At 41.4% G+C, this 21,335-nt stretch overlaps 2 protein-coding genes and 1 long non-coding RNA gene across 3 annotated transcripts; 1 reads left to right on the top strand and 2 right to left on the bottom strand.

Moving 5' to 3' along the window:
• Positions 1-165: 165 nt before the first annotated feature.
• On the bottom strand, positions 166-6,346 carry LOC144521836 (serine/threonine-protein kinase pim-3-like). The gene is made up of 6 exons (XM_078256462.1): positions 6,130-6,346; positions 5,086-5,195; positions 4,311-4,361; positions 3,301-3,664; positions 2,837-3,013; positions 166-2,106 (listed from the first exon to the last, which is right to left on the bottom strand). Exons 1-6 carry the CDS (start codon positions 6,200-6,202, stop codon positions 1,925-1,927), a joined length of 957 nt encoding a protein of 318 aa, XP_078112588.1. The 5' UTR covers positions 6,203-6,346; the 3' UTR covers positions 166-1,924.
• A 4,983-nt stretch (positions 6,347-11,329) lies between these two features.
• kbtbd13b (kelch repeat and BTB domain containing 13b) lies at positions 11,330-12,769 on the top strand. The gene has a single exon (XM_078256018.1). The coding sequence runs from the start codon at positions 11,330-11,332 to the stop codon at positions 12,767-12,769; it is 1,440 nt and encodes a 479-aa protein (XP_078112144.1).
• A 6,179-nt stretch (positions 12,770-18,948) lies between these two features.
• On the bottom strand, positions 18,949-20,888 carry LOC144521472 (uncharacterized). The gene is made up of 2 exons (XR_013502332.1): positions 20,422-20,888; positions 18,949-19,474 (listed from the first exon to the last, which is right to left on the bottom strand). It is a non-coding gene; the product is annotated as an uncharacterized LOC144521472 (long non-coding RNA).
• Between the last annotated feature and the right edge of the window lie 447 nt (positions 20,889-21,335).

The raw sequence follows: 21,335 nt of genomic DNA, 5'->3' as shown, positions 1-21,335 counted from the left end.
ATGTAAAAAACGAGTCCATTTTCCTCTATTAATGACTCCCTGGACCAATAGAAATGAAGGTTTGGAGAAGAAAATAGATCTGAGGTTATTTTTGAATGTAATGTGGTTTGTAGAGATGAGTGTCGGAGTCTAAAAGGAGCGAACACATCACACGGAAGATCAGTTTATATACAAACCGGTTTTATTTGAAAAGTTTCCATGAAAAAATACTTTTTCCCTGTGAGAATTGTATACGACACTCAGAACTATCAGTCTTAACCTGCGTTGAGAAAACTCAAAAACATTCTTGTTTTCAGGATGACAAAAACATGAATTACTAAAATATTATTATTTTTTTTTTTTAAGTTGGACAACTTAAATAAATAATCCCATGATGAGGAATGTCTGTTTACTAAATAAATAAAACACTCGGGAAATGTACAAAATGTATGGAAATGTCAGAACAAAAATATTATTCACACACGTCAAAATAAAATATTTAAAATAAGAAGCCCCATTTAAACAAAGAATAATCAATAACACAACCAACTGTCTTGATGAACCTGAGAGAGAGTTTCTCTTATTTTGCTAGTTTTAGCCTGTATTTTAAAATCACGGAAAGTCCTCATCCATTTGTTTTCAGGCAAAAGGAAACACTGAGGGATGTGATATATTATATGTAACAAAGAAAACATTTGTACTCCGTATCAAAAAGTCAAGTTTTGGTATCAGAACGGAGACTCCCGGCTCTACAGAGAGGTGCGTGTGTGTGTGTGTGTGTGTGTGTTGTTAAATGAGTGTTAATAGTGTCCCACCACATCAGCAGGTAAGGGTCCTTCGCCCGTGTCAGTGCTGACATCACACGTACTAAAACACAACTAGTTCCACAGCCTGTTCCCTGCCAACTCCTCCTGGCCAGGTTGTCTCACTGGAAAAGAACCTGGCTGGGTTCGTCTGATTTAACCATGTTTATTTTGGTTTAGAAACTTTATCATCTGAACTAAAGGAACGTCTGAAGAACCCTCCGGACCGACTCCTGAACTGCAGTTGGTTACCGTGGCGACGCTCTGCCCACAGCAACCTTCAAACCAGGGACGCACCGAATCCAGGCTTCGGATTCGGCCGAATATTGGGCTTTTTTAGAATTTCTTCCACCGAACCCTACGCTTGCACTACACTGGTCGACGTAATGACGCCGCCGTTGATTACGGGAAGGCGTTTACGTAGGTGGACCGTTCAATGCAGTAGGCTGGGAGAAAGTGAAAACGGAACTGGTGAGCAGAAAAAGTGTTGTTTGGCAGTACTTTCAGTCAAAAGAAGGCCATTCAAGTCCAGCTACATGTTCAATCTGCAAGGCCGATTTGTCTCGTGGTGGCGAGGACCCTAAACAATACACAACATCACCGCTGTTACAACATCTGGTATGAAACATCCGAAAGAATACGAGTCGTGCATGAAGGGATCTACAGACAGCAGCCAGAATGCAGCAACTTCAGGTACGGCAAAGGAAGGACAGTCACTGCTAAAAACTGTGGACCTTGTTTACTTCATTACTGTGTTTACTGTGTTAATGGACTGAGGATGGGAGTAGGATTCAGTATTCGTTTCGGCACAATCTTAACCAGTGGATTCGGGATTCAGTCGAACCCCAAAAATATCTGGATTCGGTGCATCCCTACTTCAAACTCAAGGCACTCTGAAACACGAACACCAGACAGACGTTTAGGCTCTATAAGAGCGGCTCTACTGTCTGCGAACGGGAGGGGGGGCTGTGGAGCAGCACAGAATCAACCCAACCCTGAACTGTGACGACTCGCCCCCGCCACCAGAAAACAGTTCCTCGCAGCGTCAACGCTGCACGCACGAGGACATCCAAACGCTGACAAGAGGCATATGTCAATCAAGTCTATGTCACGCCCCCTCCTGGGAGCCTCGCGTTGACCAATCAGAGGCCCTGCTGGCTCGAGGAGGAGGATGAGTCCACTGTGACGGCGTGGAGCGTGATGGCGTCGCCGTGTGCCTGCTGCCCGTCGCTGCCCGTCACCCAGGGGTGGAGGAGAATCTGCTCCAGGGTCGGCCGGTCAGACGGCTGCTGGCTCAGACACCAGCCAATCAGCTGCTGGCACTCTGTGACACAAATACAAAAAAGGGATAATAACTTTATTTATACAGTACTTTTCAAAACAAAGTTACCAATTGCTTAACAGACAATAACAACATGGCAGACCAACAATGAGTTTTACATTATTAAGAAAGGAGCAACACTAGAGAATAAGTATAATAGAACAATATTAACTATTTAAAATATAGGTTTAGATAATGCCATTAAGTATAAGATAGATTAAAACAGATAAAAGTACCATTCAGGCCACACACACCCAGTAAAAGCACACTTCTAAAAATGCTTCATAAAGCAGGATAAGGAGCTTGGTAGGGTTGGGTACTGAAACCTGGTTCCACTGTGTAACCGGTTCCTACGCAACCGGTAGGAATCGGACCGGATTAGAACGCAAATTTCGGTTCCACTTAATGTCGACTGAAATATTTTCCCTCCGTCGCTCTGAAACGGACGTAAAAATATCACACTCTCTCTGTAGTCTACCGTTAGCTTGCTACCATAAATGTAGGCTACTTTTAAAATGACATATTTTCCCTCTGGGCTCACCAAAACGGTCGTAAAATACTATACTTATTGTATATTTAAGTACTTTAAAACGTTAATAAAAAAAAAAAAAAAAAATCTATAAAAAGAGCCTCTCTCTGATGTCACTTTACAGGCAGAGCTTCCTCCCTGGACATCGATGTAGGACCGGATCTTGCGATCTAAGCGGAGCAGACTCGTCGCGCTCGTACCGACCTGAGGAGATTTTGCGTCTGAAGTAGAGCCGTCCTCTCAGGATCTCCTCGTCCTGTTCGAAGGGGATGTCCCCACACACCATGTCGTACAGCAGCACGCCGAGAGACCAGACGGTGGCCGGGCGGCCGTGGTACCGGTGGAACCGGATCCACTCCGGAGGACTGTACACCCGCGTACCTGCAGGGGAGGAGGGAGGTGGCGTTAGGTAGACAATGGTCTGATTGAGGCTGAGGCTGCTGCAGTTGTCATGACAACAGCATCACAAAGGGGTACAGTGTGTCGGAGAGTGAGTCGTTAACAAGGGCTGCTGGAGTTTCTGGAGAAATACTTCCTGAGCAAACACTTACTTTACAAAAATAATGTATAAAAAAAGCCATGTGTTCCAAAACGTCCCCACTTACATCCTCACCTTAGGACAGACAGACGTATACAAAAGTAGAAGAGCACACACTAATCCGACTCACCATCAAACTCGGTGTAGGCGGTGTCTTTGAGGAGCGCCCCCGAGCCGAAGTCGATGAGTTTGATCTGTCCGGTCCGCAGGTCCACCAGCAGGTTCTCGTCCTTGATGTCTCGGTGGACGACGCCGCAGGCGTGGCAGTGACGCACCGCCTCCAGCACCTGACGGAGGAAGCCGCGCGCCGCCGCCTCTTCCAGCGGGCCGCGCTCCGTGATGTAATCGAACAGGTCCTGCCCCAGCTCGGGGCGCTCCATCACCATCAGCCAGCCGTCCGCCAGCTCCCACCAGTCCAACAGGCGCACCACGCCGCCAAACACCCCGCCCACCTTCTTCAACAGCACGATCTCCAGAGGAACCACCGCGCCGCACTGAGAGGGAAATATATATATCTTGATCTCACCGCCCATAACTTATAAACATTACACTTAATCATGTAGAAATGACAGATACCAAAAGTACTTTAGTTGCACATAATGCAATAGTTATTTTTTTTATTTACAGTTATAACTCGTGTTTTGTTTTTTTTAAAGATAATTTTTAGGCCTTTATTTGTATTAGACTTGAAAGGGGCGAGAGAGGGGGAATGACGTGCAGCAAAGGGCTGCAGGGCGGACTTAAAGCAACACTACAGAACTTTTCCCGCTCGTTCCCCTACAGGTTGGAAGAAGAATTGTCCATTACATTATGCAAGTTTGCCAGATCGGGTAGCAGATCTGTAGTTCGAATGAACTGGACATGTAATGTAATGGACAATTCCACGTCCAACCTGTAGGGGGACTGAAGTGGGAAAAGTGTTGCTTTAAGTTAAAATCTCTTATTCCATTTGAAGATGTTACATGCTCAGGTACTCAGAATACAACTTGTAATTCTTAATGTCTTTGTGAACTTAAATAGTGTGTTTTGTCAAAATAGCTTTTCTTGTTTAAAAAAAAAAAAAAAGGTATTGACCTTAATGGTAAACTATCGGACAGGAAGTTCTTATATAAAACAGTTAATCTGCAGGTATAATCTCACCAGAGAGCCCCACTCAGTCACTCTTTCCCTGCACACATGCTTCACCGCTACCTGCATGTCAACAAAAACAACACCATTAACACACAGCCTCCATACAGTGTTAGATAGATACACACACAATGAAATGTCTATGTAAAAACGCATTATTAAAAAACAAAACAAAAAACGAGCCAAATTAAAATAAATCTGTGACCGTTAACAGTACGCAAAGCTTTATTTTTCTTTACTAATAAATTAAAATTATTTTCCCATTTTGGTGATTTCATGAAAATATTATCAAACATGTACCCACTTATTGTTCCCTTAAAGAGTATACAGCAAAATACCAAGATTATATTTTTAATAAAAGAGAAAAAGAAAGCTTACAAAACCACATTTCTTTGTCAAAACAAAGACCACATGCCAGGCAGGGCTGGGCTGTGTCAAGCTTAACAGCTTACAAGAGTAAAACAGGAAGTAAAGGGAATAGACACTGCCTCCCAAATAAAAGCACAAGGGTTGGCTACAGCAGCTGTACCAATCTGAAAATAGGATTCAGAAAAATGGAAATCTGAACACATCTGTTGAGAGAGCTAAGACGATCAAAAAAAAACGGAACAGATTGTTATGTCACCTATCGTTTCCAGTTTCAAGAACTGTCACTCCAATGATGAAGACTTTAGGACGGCTTTTATTTTGAAGGCAGGAGTCGGAAATGCAGCTGCTTGCAGTTAGCTTGACGCTGCGTGCTGCGACCATGTGCTGGGACCATAACAAAGCAGCGCCCCGCTCTTACCGGCACCCCGTCGGCGAGGCGGACAGCCGAGTGGACCGTGCCAAATCCTCCGCTGCCGAGCACCGAACCCAGCCGGTACAGCTTCTCAAACGGCTGCTTCTCCGCTTTGGCTGAAAAAAATAAACAGAATATAAATCAGGACTATGTAATTTGGACAGTTAGGACATTGTGGTGTTGCGCCAAAATCTGTAACTCCCCCGCCCCCCACCCACAACACAAAACAAATGCAGGTGTGTTTCGTCTCCTGCGTGTTGTCTACGCAGCTTTAGCTAAACACTTAGCTCTTACTATACGTTTATAATAAATACTGCCGCAATTCGCAAAAGAAAATAAACAATACGCATTACTGAATGAATACACACGACAGAATAACCAAACGTCCTCAGACGACCCCTGTTCTCGTGTCAGGCGTTTAAAAATGGTGGACGGTTATAACAGCATCTCCAATATCATCCATGTCAACGATGTTAGCTACATGGCTGATGTAAAAATAAACATGCTGTCTTAACAGAGGGGGTATAACTGTTAGTTGTTATAACGAGATACACACTACACATTTTGGCACAACGCCTTGCTTTCAAAATGGTCTCAGACTGTTTTATTTAAAAAGGTCATACATCAGCACAGATCCACTAACCGATTAGTGGATGAAAATGTGTGTATTGTAATAATTATTTAAGTATTCTGTAAGAATATAACACGTAAGCTGGTCTTAACCTCTCCAATTAGAAGATACGATGACTTTAAATCCATCGGCTGCATTTTTGAAATGCTTGCTAATAATAACGTCTACAAAATGTCCGTTTGTTTATGTATTTTTCGCCAGTTAAGGCCGGTACACGTGTTACGTCGTATTATGGGTCAGATTCGGTGACCTGATAAGAAACCGATGGATTTTATTTTGTGGTATATCCACTTAAAGTTAACGTTATGGTGATGCGTACCGGAGAGGACCGGTTGAGGTTAGGTAAAGAGAACGTGTGTTACGGAATCTACCGGGTCACGGAACACGGTGTGCCGTTAACACCTGCATGCTGTCGTTACCTTGCTGCAGCTTCGCCGGCAGATCCATGCTGGACGAGATGTAAGACAAGGAGCCCAGTTTAGAGAGCAGCATGCTGCTCGTAACTTGTCCCAAAAAAAATACAGCTGGAAAATATTCACGTAAAGATCCCAGATAACAGCGGAGTCCTCGCTTCTTCTCACGGGCAAAACGAGACGGTTAAGCGGGGAAAATCGGTAGTCCGGTCAAAAAAAAAAAAAAAAGGTCAGATGATCGTTGCTGCATCTAGCTAGAGAAGCGCGCCACTGTGCCTCCTGCTGCCAATATTTAAAAACATCAGCTAGATCCTTCCGCCTGCCTCCAGCTAAACGTTAAGTAACACCACAGTACCACACACTTCATATCCAAACGTGCACACGAATAAAAAGCGGTGTAACGAGTGGTATCGGTCCACGGTGAATTAGAAGTTGGTGAAGTGAAAAAGTCGCCCCCAAAACGAATTAGAAAAGGCGAACTAGTTTAACGTAGTAGGACAGGCGCAAGGATTCAGAGAGGGTCACTCCGGCAGTGCTGCGGCTCATCAGGGAGAAAAGAAGAGGCTTTAAAATAATCACTTCAGAAAACATCTCAACTAAAAATAATAATAAAACAAGGAAATACTTTTTAAAATAAAGATACTAATGGCAATACTATAAGGTTGTAAGAATTATTATTATAATAGTGAATATTATATAAATTGACAAAATCTCATTGTTTACTTTCAGATGAACACATTTCCCTTTAGCCTGACTCATCTGCAGTGGTTTCCTACATCTCCCAGAATGCCTTTCAAAACCACCCATAGAACTGATAGGTAAATGAGAGATACACTACAAATAGCATTCATATATCAACACATCAACACATCTAGTTTGTCGTGTTTTTATAAAATCTGAATATTTTGTTTCCTTTTGGTATGTTACTTATCCTGCTGTTTCAATTTTGATCATTTCTCAATTCCATACACATACGTTATATTTACAATGATAAATACAGTACAAATTGACAATAAACCGGAGCACGTTTTTCTCCCATCACGGAACGCTGTGTGGACTAGCCAGACCCTCCTCCACAGCGCTGTGGAGGAGGGTCTGGCAATGCGAGACTAGTGTCCACCTGAAGAATGTCAGTCCAATATTCTCTTTTTAAGTGTTTTTTTGGTCTCCACCAACCCCTGAGAGGATATCAGCTGCTGAATGCTCCACTATGTTCACCAGCTAGTCTCGGAATATGCTGTCTGCTGTTTGCTGTTGAGCAGGTAGTGTATACAGATAAAAAGAACATTCAAAGATTATTGAATGTAATAACTTACTTACATCCCTTTTTCCCCCCCAAATAGTATATTGTATTTTCTCAGAGACAGAGATGTGAACTTGACACTTGGTGACTTGGATTCAAGTCGACTTGAGTCACTGTTTTGACAAAAAAAGAAATGACTTGAGACTCGACTTGGACTTGTAAGTTAATGACTCGAGACTTGACTTGATTTAAGGCACGATGACTCGGATGACCAACGTGTTTTCATAAGTTTTGAATGTTTAGCTATTTAAAATAATAAATATGTCACAATTGTGTCTAACTATCAAGTATTGCGGCAGCAGCGCAAACTGTGAATCATGATTGGACGACTCAAAAAGCTCCTCCGCTAATGTGATTGTCATGATTTTGGATGACTGGCTGTCAGTCAAACTCCTTGCTATGGCAACACGTAACATCAATTATCAAAAAATAAATATAAATATAATGAACTTTATCAGCCTTATCTTGGGTGTAAAAAAAAGTGATTTGGGTCTTGACTTGACATAACCTGGGACTTGGAAAATAATAACTCGAGACTTGTACCAAATGACTTATGTGGGACTTGAGCAAAGATGACTTGGTCACAACACTGGTATTTCTACATGGTGTAAACAACACCCTGCAGTATTGCAGTACATTTGTCTGTGTAATCTTCTTATTTCATTGTTTTCTCTTCTACTTGGGCCGTGCTGTAACCACATGGAGCACCTGCAGCCGATGAGACGGATCAGAGCTGTGAGATTGTTTTGATAAGGACCTGCGGTATTACTGCCCCCACCGAGCCCGAATGTAGGTCAGCCCCTCCTCCGCTTCACTGTACGTGAATGTAAAGAGACAGATCGACAGAAAAAAGATGCCAAGACACAAACAAAGAGCTGCTGCTGCTGTTCTTCAAACTGATCTGAGCTCACAGAGGTCAGACATCCCTGTAACATGTCACCCTTCACTCACTGACCCTTCAGACGTTTGGTTCCAAAAAAGTCTAAATTCTCATGTGAATATTATCACTGGAAGAACTTTTGATTGTCTTATTTGTATTAATCTGGTGTTTGTATGTTGAATGTGTCACGATCGCTGAGCCTAACACTCCTTTAAGTGCTACACCCTAAAGATCCAGCCCACCAAAGGGTCCAGTTAAGCCCACTGGATGACGTTGCAAAGTGTCAAAATTGCAGAGAAGCAATTCATTTACCACTTAAATCTCAGAGAATATCTGAGTTCTTTTACGGTAAATTTACGACTTTAATCTTGGAAAATCTGAGTTTTTTTTTTTTGGAATATTACCCCTCTCTCACGGGTCCGTAACATTGTTTTTTTTTCATACAATGGCCTTAGAATGCTGTCGTTGCAGAAGCAACTTGCGTTTGCCAACGTCAAGCTGAGTTTCTGATCTTTCTGGAGTGGTTTACTGGTCTGGCCCACTTGAGATCAAATTATGTTATGTGGCCCAGGAACTAAAATGAGTTTGACACCCCTGCACTAAAGGAGTAATAGTTCAAACATGTTAGGAGAGTTACATTTGGTTTTGGGAACTAAATCCAGTGCTTGAATTGGACCCAAAAAAAAGGTGTCAGCACCCTAATTCAGCAGTTACATCATCGCATGTGTCATGGATCTATTTATATTCACAGGTATCTTAAGTGACCCAGTTTAGTCGAATTTTCGATGATTCGATCTAAGGAGCCTTCTCTGCCAATCTCACAGTCCAGTCGTCACAGTGTCTGTAAATGTGGTTATGAAACAAAAGATTATTCCATTCGGGCAATATGGGTTGCTGAATGTTTGGTTTATGTTTTCCTAATAAATCATGATAAATAGCCTATATTGGTATAAATGTCAGCCTATTAATAATACTGTTAATAACAATTAAAAGTAAGGGTACTCACAGGGACAAAAATCAGAAGTGCCGGTACTCAATACTGGTCAGTAGTGGCCCATTTCAGGCACTGACTAAATCTAACTTTATGATGACTATTTACATTTTTATTTTGTGCATATACAACATCTTGTGCATCTTAAGACCATGACAGATTTTGATTCCACTTCATTCAATTAGACGCGAGAACTGTGAACCATTTATGGCTTAGACAATCAGTGATCATGTTGAATTATTGCCTAAATACAGAGTCCCATTCTACGACGGAGCATTAGGGCCACATCAAAGGAAAAAAAAAAATAAGGAAGATATTTTTTTTAATTTATTTTGCATTTCAAGAATGAAGTCAAAATAACGAGAATAAATTCAACTCCTTTATCACTTCATCACATTAGAGCGACTGTCGGCCATGCCAGCTGCCATGTAGGAAGCATCATAGATATGGGTTACATCCTTGGAGTGCCGCGCTCAACTGAGCTCCACTCCTTCGGGATCAAACAAGATCAATTGTCTTATTGTGTCTTGTGATACAGCGTATCCTCTCTGTATTGCACGTAGGTGTAACCATGGATACCCTTATTGCATCTGTCCATTACAAGCTATTTCAGTTAGCAGGAATACGGCCACCTCTTCCAAGTTTGTGTGGTTTCTCCTTCTGAACAGACGCAATTTTCGGCGCAATCTCTTCAAAGTCCTAATACTTATCACCATACTGTGTTTATGCGCTAAAAGAGAAAGAGTTCATGCATTTTGTAGAATACAGTAGGTAAAGTTAGTAGTTTGGTTTATTCTCAAAAGTCCGACTTGATTCTTCAAATAGGCTATCAAGTTTTTTCTCGACATTTCGACTTTATTCTCAAAATGCAAAATAAATAAAACATCTTCCTCCTTAACTTTTTTTCCCTTGATGTGGCCCTAATGCTCCTTCGTACCATTCAATGTCATATTCCCCAAATGTAAAAGTGTTAGAGTTTAGTAACTGTTCAAATATTTTATTTCCCAACATGAACGGTAAATGTCTTTTGAAAGACTCCACACTAATAAGAATAAAATCCTGGTGGCGAGATACTTTAAATATAAGGAGTTTGAAAATAGTGGAATCTATCTTCTGTACATTTTTTAATTGTACGTTGCTAAATGCCCACATTTGCAGATGAAATACTGAGACCTCAATGTCCTTAGGTCTTAATTTATTACAGTATGGATCTTTTACGTTGAAACTATCTTCATAATAAATAATAATATTTATTTATAAAGCACCTTTCAAAACCATGGTTGTCGTCTACCAAAAAAAATGTTCCAGTGAGAAATGATCTCAGTAAAGTCGTGGATATTGTTTCTTAAAGCTACATTGTGTAAGACGGTGAAGGTATGTCCCTCTTTGGCTAATGTATTTTAAAGATGGAGGCGCTACATGGCTGCCGCCATTCGAGCAAGTCGCTCGTATGTATTCTGAATGATTCTGAATGGCAGATTCTACGCGTAGGAGAATACTTTGATTAGTTGGTGGAAGTAAAAACACATGAATGAGCACATTTTTGTGAAATACCAAAGTTTTTTTTTTGCTACGAATCAACTCAAAAAAATACACAATGGAGTTTTAAAGAGATTTTTTAAGGTTTTGATGCTTAAAATGTTTTTTTTTTTTTTTTTTACTTCCATTGCATTTTGGTTAAAAAGCTAAATCTCTGCAAATCAAACAAAAACAATCGTCATGACCAGATGCCACTAAGTGAGAAAATACATTTCTGTGTGATAGTTGAACTGGTCCTTTAAGTTTGCAGCAGCAGATATTACTACTCACCCAGTGTTCACACATACTCCACAACATGAATGTGACTCAGGTCATTTGTTCTCTTCTATTTTTAGCTGCGTCTATTTTTGAAAGCTGTGAAAGAACAGAGTGAAGCGTCGTCGCACTGACTCAATTCTCTCCAGCTCTTCTCTAGGACTTTAGGAAACGTTTCGACCTCTGGTTTAATTTTCATGGAGGATATTTCCTCGAGTGTCACTGTCAGAGAACTGTAATGTCAGCGCACTGCCGTGAATCAGAGGACGGCAGCAGCTGTGTCACTGCAGACGAAAGATATCTGCCATGTTGTGCCTCTTGTCTCTCCTCAGCTAAATTAACTATCGTGATCGGAGACACTCACTTCTCTGAGGAGAAGAGGTTTCTCGTTCAGAGCTGCGACTATTTCCGAGCTCTGTATCGTTCTGGAATGAAGGAGTGTCGGCAGGAAGAAATCCACCTCAAGTCTCTGCGTGCTCGAGGTTTCCTTATCGCCTTGGCGGTGTCACGAGACGAGATGCCCGTCCTGGACGGCGACGACATCGTCGAAGCCATCGAATGTGCTGCTTTCTTGCAGGTGGCTCCGCTCACTAAGCATCTCATCTACCTCATCGATTCTGACAACTGTCTGCTGATGTATCACACCGCCGCAAACTTCGGCCTCATGGATCTTTACCGAGCTGCTGCGCTGTTCATCCGGAACATGTACGCCGACATGGAAGCGGAGGTCAAGAAATCCCTGCCGTCAGCACTGATCTCCTACGTTGAGTCTTTGACCCCGAGTGTTTTCGTAGCTGTGGGGGCTCATGTGACCTGCGGCGTGGATGAAACGGTCCACGCTGCCTCCAGGACGGTCTGCTACCTGGATGAAACTGCCAACATTTGGAAAGTATTGACAGATCTTCCACTAGAGGCCAGCACCTCCATGGCTGGAGTGACTGTTTTGGACAACAAACTCTACGTCGTCGGAGGAGTTCATGGACTTCATAGACAAGTCGTGGACTCTTCTTTCTGCTACAGCGTCGAAAACGACAGCTGGAGCCAGATCTCCAGTCCGGCGCAGCTCCGATGCAATCTTAGCCTCGTGGGTTTAGACGGTCGACTCTACGCCATCGGAGGAGAGTACGACCGGAAGTTAATGTCATCTGTGGAAACATACGACGTTAAGACAGGAAGGTGGGAGTTTGCCGCTCACTTACCACGACCGGCGGCGGGAGCGGCGTGCACCAAAGCCATGGGCAGGATATTTGCGTGTTTATGGAGGCCGATGGAGACCACGGAGATCTACGAGTACATCTCAAGGAAAGACGAGTGGCGGCTGGTTACCACGCTGATCAGGCACCAGAGCTACGGCCACTGCATGATCGGCCACAGGGACAACCTGTACGTTGTGAGAAACGGGCCGTCGGACGACTTCCTGAGATGCCTGATGGACTGTTATAACCTGAGCTCGGGCCAATGGTCTTCTCTGCCGGGACACTTCGCCAACAGCAAAGGTTCGCTGTTCACGGCAGTGGTGAGAGGCGACTCTGTGCTCACGCTCAACAGGACCATGACTCTGGAGTTTGCCGTCGACGGTAAAACCTGGAAGCCCCGACGGCAGATGAAGGGTTTCCCCAGAAGTGGATCTGTGTGGACGTTTCTGCTCCGGCTGCCAGACACTCTCATGCTGCAGTAAGAGCTTCATTTGCTCTGGGATTTATTGGGTTGTCAACATCGTTTTACACCCAGACATGTGCTTTAATACATTTAAAGGAGAATTCCTGTTTAGAACTTGTTAGGGTCTTTGCAGTTTTGTCCATCATTTCTATCATGCAATGTAACAAGTCCTCCAAACCATATGACGATATGGGTTGTTTATTCCTGCCCTCTAATACGACCCACAGGAGCATTTTTTCCGTTTTTATATTAAAACACAGATTGTAACGGTCACGGTTTTAAACACATCATTAAAGTTGTGGAAAAAGGTTGCAGTTTGGTTATTGTCCGTTTTGGTTATGTTTCAGCGCTGTGGAGGAGGGTCTGGCTAGTCCACACAGCATTCCGGGATGGGAGAAAAACATGCTCTGGTTTATTGGCATTTCTTTAAACCAATCACAATCGTTTTGGGCGGGACTAAGCGCCGGACGGAGCAACGGTGCCTCTGCAAAATAGCCTCAGGAAGGAACTTGTTTTGGTGGAACATGTGTACGTTCAAAAGTTGTTTTAGTCGTGCGACAGAAAACTCAGATTGGACAGATAGTCAAGCTAGCTGTCTGAATTTACCCTGCAGAGATCTGAGGAGTTGGAATCCTCAGAAATCCACCGACGTTCAGAATTACAACATAAAGAAAGCGTAAGGTAACAAACGTGTCAACAAAAGAGTGACATACGGCGGAATTTCCGGCGGCAACGGAGCAATCCCTGAAGTGGAAGGTCGTGGATATGGACTAGGGTTTGGGTAAGGTTGGGTTTAAGTTAGGGTAAAGGGAAACACTTATATGTGTTGTAACAGGGATCTTGATCTCATTCATAATAATTTGTTTGTTTGTGTATTAAAGGTTCAGAAGTGCTTAAAAAAGAACAGAAACGGAGCTGTTTTCCATTATGGTCAATTAAAAAAAAAAGAAAAAAGGAAGAAAAGAAATATATATATACCGTATATATATATATATATATATATATATATATATATATCAGTCATTGTAAGGGACTTTTAAGAGAGGAACTAGACTTTATGCCCTCCACCATCATCAGGATCTGTGTTATAAATGTAAATCTGATTAATTCTCATACAGTCAGTGTGTCTCTCAGTGCTGCTGGCTCCATGTGAACTCCAGTGTTTGTCCACACACAGAGCTTCTGTTTCCTGCAGCAGCCTCTGTTTCCTGTTGGCACCGAGCAACGATGATGATGACGGGGGTTAACGGCAGGCAGAGCCAGGCACCACGGGCAGTGGCCGGGCGGGACGCCAGCAGCAGCCAGCGATGCTAAATCTGACCCAGAAAAAAGAAGAGAGAGAGGCCGGGGTCAGGCCAGGACGTGGAGCTCAGGCCAACGCCCTCCATCCACGCTTGAGTCTGGGACCGAAGCGAGGAAGCAGAGTGTGAGAATCAGTGATGGATGAGCTTCTATCTGAGCACATTATATGAGGGGTGGCTGTCTTTTACAGTTCAAACTCAAATTTAATGATCTGCTTTTGTCAAACCTGTCCTTCTCCCTGTTTTTTTAAACATAAAAACTAAATAAACCGATTGATGTAACAGTTCCTGCAGAATGAGTTAAATCTTTTTAAATCACTTCTTATTGTTGTTGTTTGTATTGACTCCATGTTACAGTGGTGGACTGTAACTAAGTACTAAGTAATTTACTCAAGTAAACTTCAAACGACGAACACCGTGCAACCAGTAACCAGTAACATAGCTCAAGCACGGCGTTCGTCGTTCGACTGGTCATGACCAAAGATGGCGCCTGCCTGTATACCGAATGGTACAGTCTTTTTAAACTATCTTTTCAATAAACTGTCTGTATACTTACAAAGTTCTCAGTGCTTCAGTTTACATGTAGGGACCCTCATTATTCTACCGTGGAAGTGTGGTGCTATTTTGAGCCTTGTTAGTGGTGTAGAAATAGCAATTTCTTTTTACTTTAGTGTTATAAGCTAATTAGCGGTTTGCGCTAAAACTGGTCACATTCGATTAGCATGAAAACATATCCCAGAGAACGGTCGACTCGCTACCCATGTGTTATTAACCCCTAGGTTCATTTTGCGCCGGAATTGTCCTTTAAGTATAGTTTTGAGGTTCTTGCCCTTTACCATAAAATGGAAATATTCAGGTAGCCTACAAGTACGTAAAATTGTACTTAAATATAGTACTTGAGTAAATGTATTTTGTGACTTTCCACCACTGGTGTTAATATTGCGGCCATATTGTTTAAACTTCTGTTGATCTTTTGCTAAAGAAGGCAAATTTGTCAGATGAGGCTGACGTGAACATTTTATACAACTAAATACGATGTGACATTATACTGCATTATACTGTAGTCTTGATAATGTTTATTAGAGCAGTGTGTAAATGAGGTCTACAAAGGTCAATTGTTCACCTCTAAAGTTGGATGCCTGCAGAGGCCAACAGAGAGTCCTTTGCGTTCGCTTCAAAACAGGAAGTGTGAGGGTAATGCTTTGCTCTTCTTCCTTTACGTTCAGGCTGACAGATAACAGTGTTAAAAACATTCCGATTGGCTGATAACAGGCGAGCGTAGGAGTTGTTTTGACTGCTGCAGGTCAGCGAGGTGACTCACGCTTTATGATCTGTGTTTATAACCAACCAGCACAGCAGAGGAACTAGGTCAGTCGAAACACACACACACACACACACACACACACACACACACACACACACACACACACACACACACACACACACACACACACACACACACACACACACACACACACACACACACACACACACACACACACACACACACACACACACACACACACACACACACACACACACACACATAGTGCATGGCACTATTTTTGTGGTGACCCGTCATTGACATAATGCATTCCCTAGCCCCTTACCCTAACCTTAACCATCACAACTAAATGCCTAACCTTAACCCTTACCCTCACTCTAACCATAACCTAATTCTAACCCTAATCCTAAAACCAGGTCTTAACCCTCAAACAGCCCTTTAAACTTGTGGAGTCCAGCATTTTGGCCCCACAAAGCTATCCGGACCCCACAAGTAGCTATACTGTATTCCCGGTTTCTGGGCCCCACGAATATAGTTAAACAAGAACACACACACACACACACACACACACACACACACACACACACATTGACCCCTGGGCGGCCCCCTCATCCTCACCCTGTTATTCAGTCAAGCTCGACCCTCTCTCTGTGCTGCTGTCACGGTGAAACAATAAACCATTAAAATATCGTTAATCTTTCCTTTTTTTCGTCCCTAAAAATACCAAATACCCTCTTTAACGTGTCCTTTAGTTTGAAAAGTCAAAAACTTATTTAACATATTTCCTTACTATCATTTTATGTGTTTTAGATGGTATAGAAATACAAGGTTTTAAATTGTAATGTAATTTCCAGAGCCCTTAATTATCAAATTATTTTTAAGAGATACATGACATTGTGTCCTAAATCTGTGGCAACAGCAGTTAAACCCATTAATTAATGGATACCATCCAATGGATCCCATTAAGATTAGGCTACAATATCATTAATTAGTACGTTAACTTATATTTTAAGTAAAAACAAATATAAGGGATTCAGTTTAACCCTCCTGTCGTCCTCGGGTCAAATTTGACCCATTTTCAAAATGTTTCTATATCTGAAATGTGGGTTTCTTTCAACCAAATTTTCAAAAAAATGACGTGGATGGTTCCTTACAACGCTCTTCACAAGTAAAATAAATGATCAGGTCAATACTTTTATTGAATTCTGGTGTTTTATTAAATTTTATAGCATTTGAAAAAAACATTGATAAAAGAACGTTGAAAAACATTTAAAAAAATGACAAGAAAACATAAGTAGTGACAAATAAACTTGGATAAAAGTGACAAAAGTGTTGAAAAAGACAACCAAAACGTTGAAAAAAAACCCATTTTAATTAAAAATTGTGACCGCCAAAAACAAAAAGGTGCATGGTCGACGGGAAGACAACACAATGGTTTATATTGTTTTTCGGAAAGGAAATAGCAAAATGTCCCTTTTAATAAATTGCGTAACCATCCAATCAGGCCAATTCATTTGATACAAAACTAAAGGTTATGAATGTTTTATAGCCTATAAGAAGAGTAGATTTTCTGAGCTCTGTACATTCATGAATCAGAAGAAAAGGGGTTCATCCATCAGGAGATAAACCCCCCACCAGCGTCTCCTCTTTACGGCCTCCATCACAAAGACGAGTGTTGTCTCCTCATCAGCAGAGTTCAGACTTTTAATGGTCGCCTCTCTCAGTGGAGAAAAATAGCCTATTTATAGACTTTCAGAGTGAAAGTAACGTGAAGTTGGACTTCTATAAAACAAATGTAGCATTAAGGAGCCTTAATGGTGTGATATGTTGGGAATGACCATCGCTCACAGCAGTCAAAACGTACACGAAAAAAACAACTTCAAAAAGTCTTAAAGTGGTTAAACTTTTCATAGCAGTTAATCAATGGAGAAAGAAGTATTATAGTATTATATATAGTATTATATGTATTATATATTTTAACATATGTGTAACACAATGGCGATTGAGCCTATTTTTCAGTGATAAAAGCCCTTGCATGTGCAGTCAAAGAGTCTTTATATAGAGCCGAAGTCCCGCCCCTTCCATTTGCCTCCATGGGACCTATCTTTGAGAAAAAAAATGAACGGTGGTCAATGGCGGAAGACAACAATTTTCTGGTCCCGATGGACTTGTGCCTTGTATTACACGTGATGTTTTTCAAAATAAAAATTGATTTTACATGTCAAGAATATCAAAGTTAACTGCTATGGAAAAATACGTAATTAGACGGACTACAAGTCCAAGTCGCTTACATCATTTCGTCACCACATTTTCCCTCCACTCACGGTTCTGTCCGCCCTTCTGTCACAGCTAACGATGCCCGTGTGTTTTGTACCGATTTATAATGGTTTTCACCTCTTTTGGTACTTCTGCCTTCGTCTTGGAAGAAGACGGTAAAGCTCGACAAGGAGACAGCCATATTTCTCTGGTGACGTATATTGTTCGAGACGAGAGATGTAGTTCACTAAGCGAACTCACACAAAACCTAGTGTTGTTCAACTTCTTTACGTCAAATTGTTTATCTCTTGACATTGAAAAAAAAATTTATCTTTTAAATTTTCACACGGCCATTGTGAAATGCAATTCGAAACAGACCAAAAAACAATTATTATCTCTCCATTGACTCCCGTTCATATTTTTTCGAAAGATAGGTTCCATGGACTGAAAGTAGAAGGGCGTGACTTCGGCTCTCTATAACTAGCGCATTATGGATGAGGATGGATGGAGATATATTTGCATAATTCTTTTTTTTGTTTTGCTAACATTTACACAGCTAAAAACCATGTTTAGCACTAAAAAAAAATAGTTTTGTTAGGGAGTTCACGAACGCTAGTTGACGTTAGCGTATCTGTTTTGCAAGATCTGCTATCCTCCTTTTCCTCTGGTGCCGCTTTCTTATCTATCTACTCTTGTGTCACAGAAATGACTGGAGCAACTGTTACAATATACTTTTGTGTGTTTCATTATACCTTGTTGAACATTGTTGAACTGGACCGTGCTTTGTGTCACTCTGTTTTCCGAGCACACAACTTCTTTTTTAAATGTCAACTCACTAGTAGTCTCACATTGCCAGACCTTAAGGCTATCGCCTTGTTTTGCCTGCCTGTGTTGTTTAGGACATCAGACAGAGATATCCAGCTCCTGACTGACAATACTGCGGCAATAAAGAAACTGCTAAAGCTCTGGATGAGCTATGAGTGTGAAATATTATGTTTTTTAATTAAAAGTTCAAACTCACATTGGTTGTGGTTCGTGTTATAGTCCTTAGTGTTGCACCATTACAGTATGTATTTGCCTAGAGAAATAGTGATTGCAATTGGAGGAAAGTACTAAGCTACTCTGTTGACATGGTCCTGTCTTGCATTTTCTTTTTGAAGTGCAAGTCTCAAATGTGTAATATACATATACATTACATTTGGCTCTTTTTTTTTAACCCAAAGTGAATTCCAACAAGGGGAATAATCAAGGTAGTGTGTACAGTTAAGTAATGACAGCTAAATCACAATGACAGTAACCATTCAGCCTCCTCCACAAGTCTATAATGTATAACTTTGGTGTACACAGGAGTACAGGTTAAGATGAAGAAATGTTTTTTTTTATTACATCACAAAGGAAAAAGATTGTGCCACCATAGTCAAGGGTACACATTAAAATAAACAAGGAGATACATCTAAAAATGTCCTGCACAATATAAAAACAAAGCAAGCAACAAATAAATAATGAAATATAAACAGCGGTGGCAGAATCCGATTTGACACAGCTAGAGGACTCAGGGAAGTAGTAGCGGAGGGAATTTGAGGTAGGTGCCATGAATGAGAAGGTGCTACCGGAAAGTGTTGGTCTCAGAAGCAGCTTTGGAAAGAAGTCGTGGCAGCCTCCTTTGATGGTTTAGGCACGGGTGCAATGTTGGGTGGCAGCGCAGGCTGTGGTAGGGCAAGTGAGGAGGTTGGCAACTTCAACAAAATGTTTGGGTTGCGTCTTCTGTCCATGACCCTCTGGATGGGTAAGTCTATTAACTGGGTGGTGTGTGGTGTGAAGATTTTCTTCAAGACCCACTGCTTGGATCTCTTGCAGAAGACTTGGTTGAACCGTGCTTGTCCTGTAAAGGATAGGAAATTAGATAGATCACATTCAACTTTATTGTCATTGTGCAGAGTAAAAGTACAAAGACAATGAAATGCAGTTTGCATCCAACTAGAACTCCAAAAAAAGCTGAAAAGTGCAATGTGATATACAAAGTATAGACAGGTGTTGCATAGACAGGAGAATGAAATATAGTGCAGTGTAGACAGTAGTATACAGTTGGTTTACAGAAGGTGGTTTAGAGTAATATAAATTAAATATAAATATGTGCAGTGTATTAGCAGTTATACTTATAACACCTTATAAGAGCAGAATACATATGGCTATGTAATATGAACCATGTATGAACATGTACAGATATGTGCAATGTAGTAGCAGTGACATTATAATAGTAGTAAGAATAATATAGATATATGCAGTGTATAAACAAAATATATTATAAGAAAAACAGAATAAATATGGATATTCAGTATGAACTATATACAGATGTACAGTATGTACAGCTATGTGCAGTGTGGTAACATTGTAGTGCAGAAACAGTAGCATTATAAGAGTAGTGATATAATACTATGTTTAACATAATTAAACATTATGTGCCCATAAGCAGCGCACAAAACGCTTACTGCCAATATGAAACAACGGCATAGTTTCTTTCCACGGCTGATAAAATGCAATAGTAAATATACGTGTAGCAATTAATAATGTCCATCTCGCAAACGTATCTGTCTCAGCAGTCATCTCAACCATCGAACACAGCAACAGGCTTACATAACTCGACAAGTAGCTAGCTCAGTAGCTAAAAGTGGCTTTACTTTGATAACAGCCAACTTATATACAACTTATATGTCATTGTCTATCTAACGTTACTTTGCTAACGTTGCTGTTTTACTGCTAACAACTATATCACTATGTATAGGCTACTGGGTGATCAGAAATAGAGTCGAGTATTAGCAAGAGTCTTACCTCTAGGCGAATGCGTTTACTAACAGATGGCCCCGGCTGTTCGTCATCTGGGAAGGTGAATATCGACGGAATTGCGGTGTCCTTCAGAGTGGTTCTCTTCATTCCAAGTACATTGGGTTTGTAGTGTTCCTGATGGAAATGGCGACTGCAAACCCTCTGGTTTTTCAGGTTTTCCATATCGGTCCTTCTCCAAACTTTGGGTGGTTGATAGCCCGCAGCCACTGTTTGCACCGCTCCAAATGCTTAACTGGCAAATGATGGAAACTTACTGCTTGTCCTTTCCTGGTTTTGGCTATACATCCCGGTACAAAGCAATGTAGCACCATTTCGATGGAAAAAACGCTAGCATTTAAATTAATTTATCAACTAGCTAACTCGTCACGGAGACTCACGATAAAACGGCGTCTATTCAGTTTTTATTCGAGTCAACTAGCCAGCTAGTAGTTGAATTTTCCCTCTCTAACCGGTAAGCGTGGCTTGGGAGTGGCCTTGTAGAGAAGCGAAGCAAGTGCATTCTGGGATTTGGTGTCTTTCATCCACATGAGCCAAAAACACATTTTCTGGCTTTTCTCGGTCTAGAAGGCATCAATTTCTAAAAAGATTTCACATTTATACTACATAAATGACCCAATTTAAAAATATATATTCATCTTTCCAGTGGTGAAATATCCCTTTAAAGCTCCACACGGTGAGGCTGAACTTTGGAATCTCAGCTGTATCTGTGTGTGTTGTTGCAGAGTTGTTTGATTCACACAGATTCAGTCACAGCTTGGTTTCCAGACTCTGAGACAACTTCAACGAAACCAACCGACAAGACGTTAAACCTGAAGACAACAGCTTAATGTTAGGTATGTTCGCTGAAGATGAGTTGTAAAGATGGTCGTACTTTGGTACTTCTTCGATCAAACGCTCCT

This window comes from Sander vitreus, chromosome 8 (assembly GCF_031162955.1).
Source record: "Sander vitreus isolate 19-12246 chromosome 8, sanVit1, whole genome shotgun sequence".
Classification (NCBI taxonomy): Eukaryota; Metazoa; Chordata; class Actinopteri; order Perciformes; family Percidae; genus Sander; species Sander vitreus.
The sequence above is the reverse complement of the archived record's forward strand: the minus strand, read 5'-3'. Positions and strand labels throughout refer to the sequence as shown.

Excerpts from the sequence above, each read along its gene's own strand:
- LOC144521836 (XM_078256462.1), bottom strand. The coding sequence starts at position 6,202 with ATGCTGCTCTCTAAACTGGGCTCCTTGTCTTACATCTCGTCCAGCATG. Across the intron at positions 5,196-6,129 it reads GCCGGCGAAGCTGCAGCAAG|CCAAAGCGGAGAAGCAGCCG; the intron begins GTAACGACAGCA and ends TATTTTTTTCAG. Across the intron at positions 2,107-2,836 it reads CAGACGCAAAATCTCCTCAG|AGTGCCAGCAGCTGATTGGC; the intron begins GTCGGTACGAGC and ends TTTGTGTCACAG.
- kbtbd13b (XM_078256018.1), top strand. The coding sequence starts at position 11,330 with ATGTCAGCGCACTGCCGTGAATCAGAGGACGGCAGCAGCTGTGTCACT.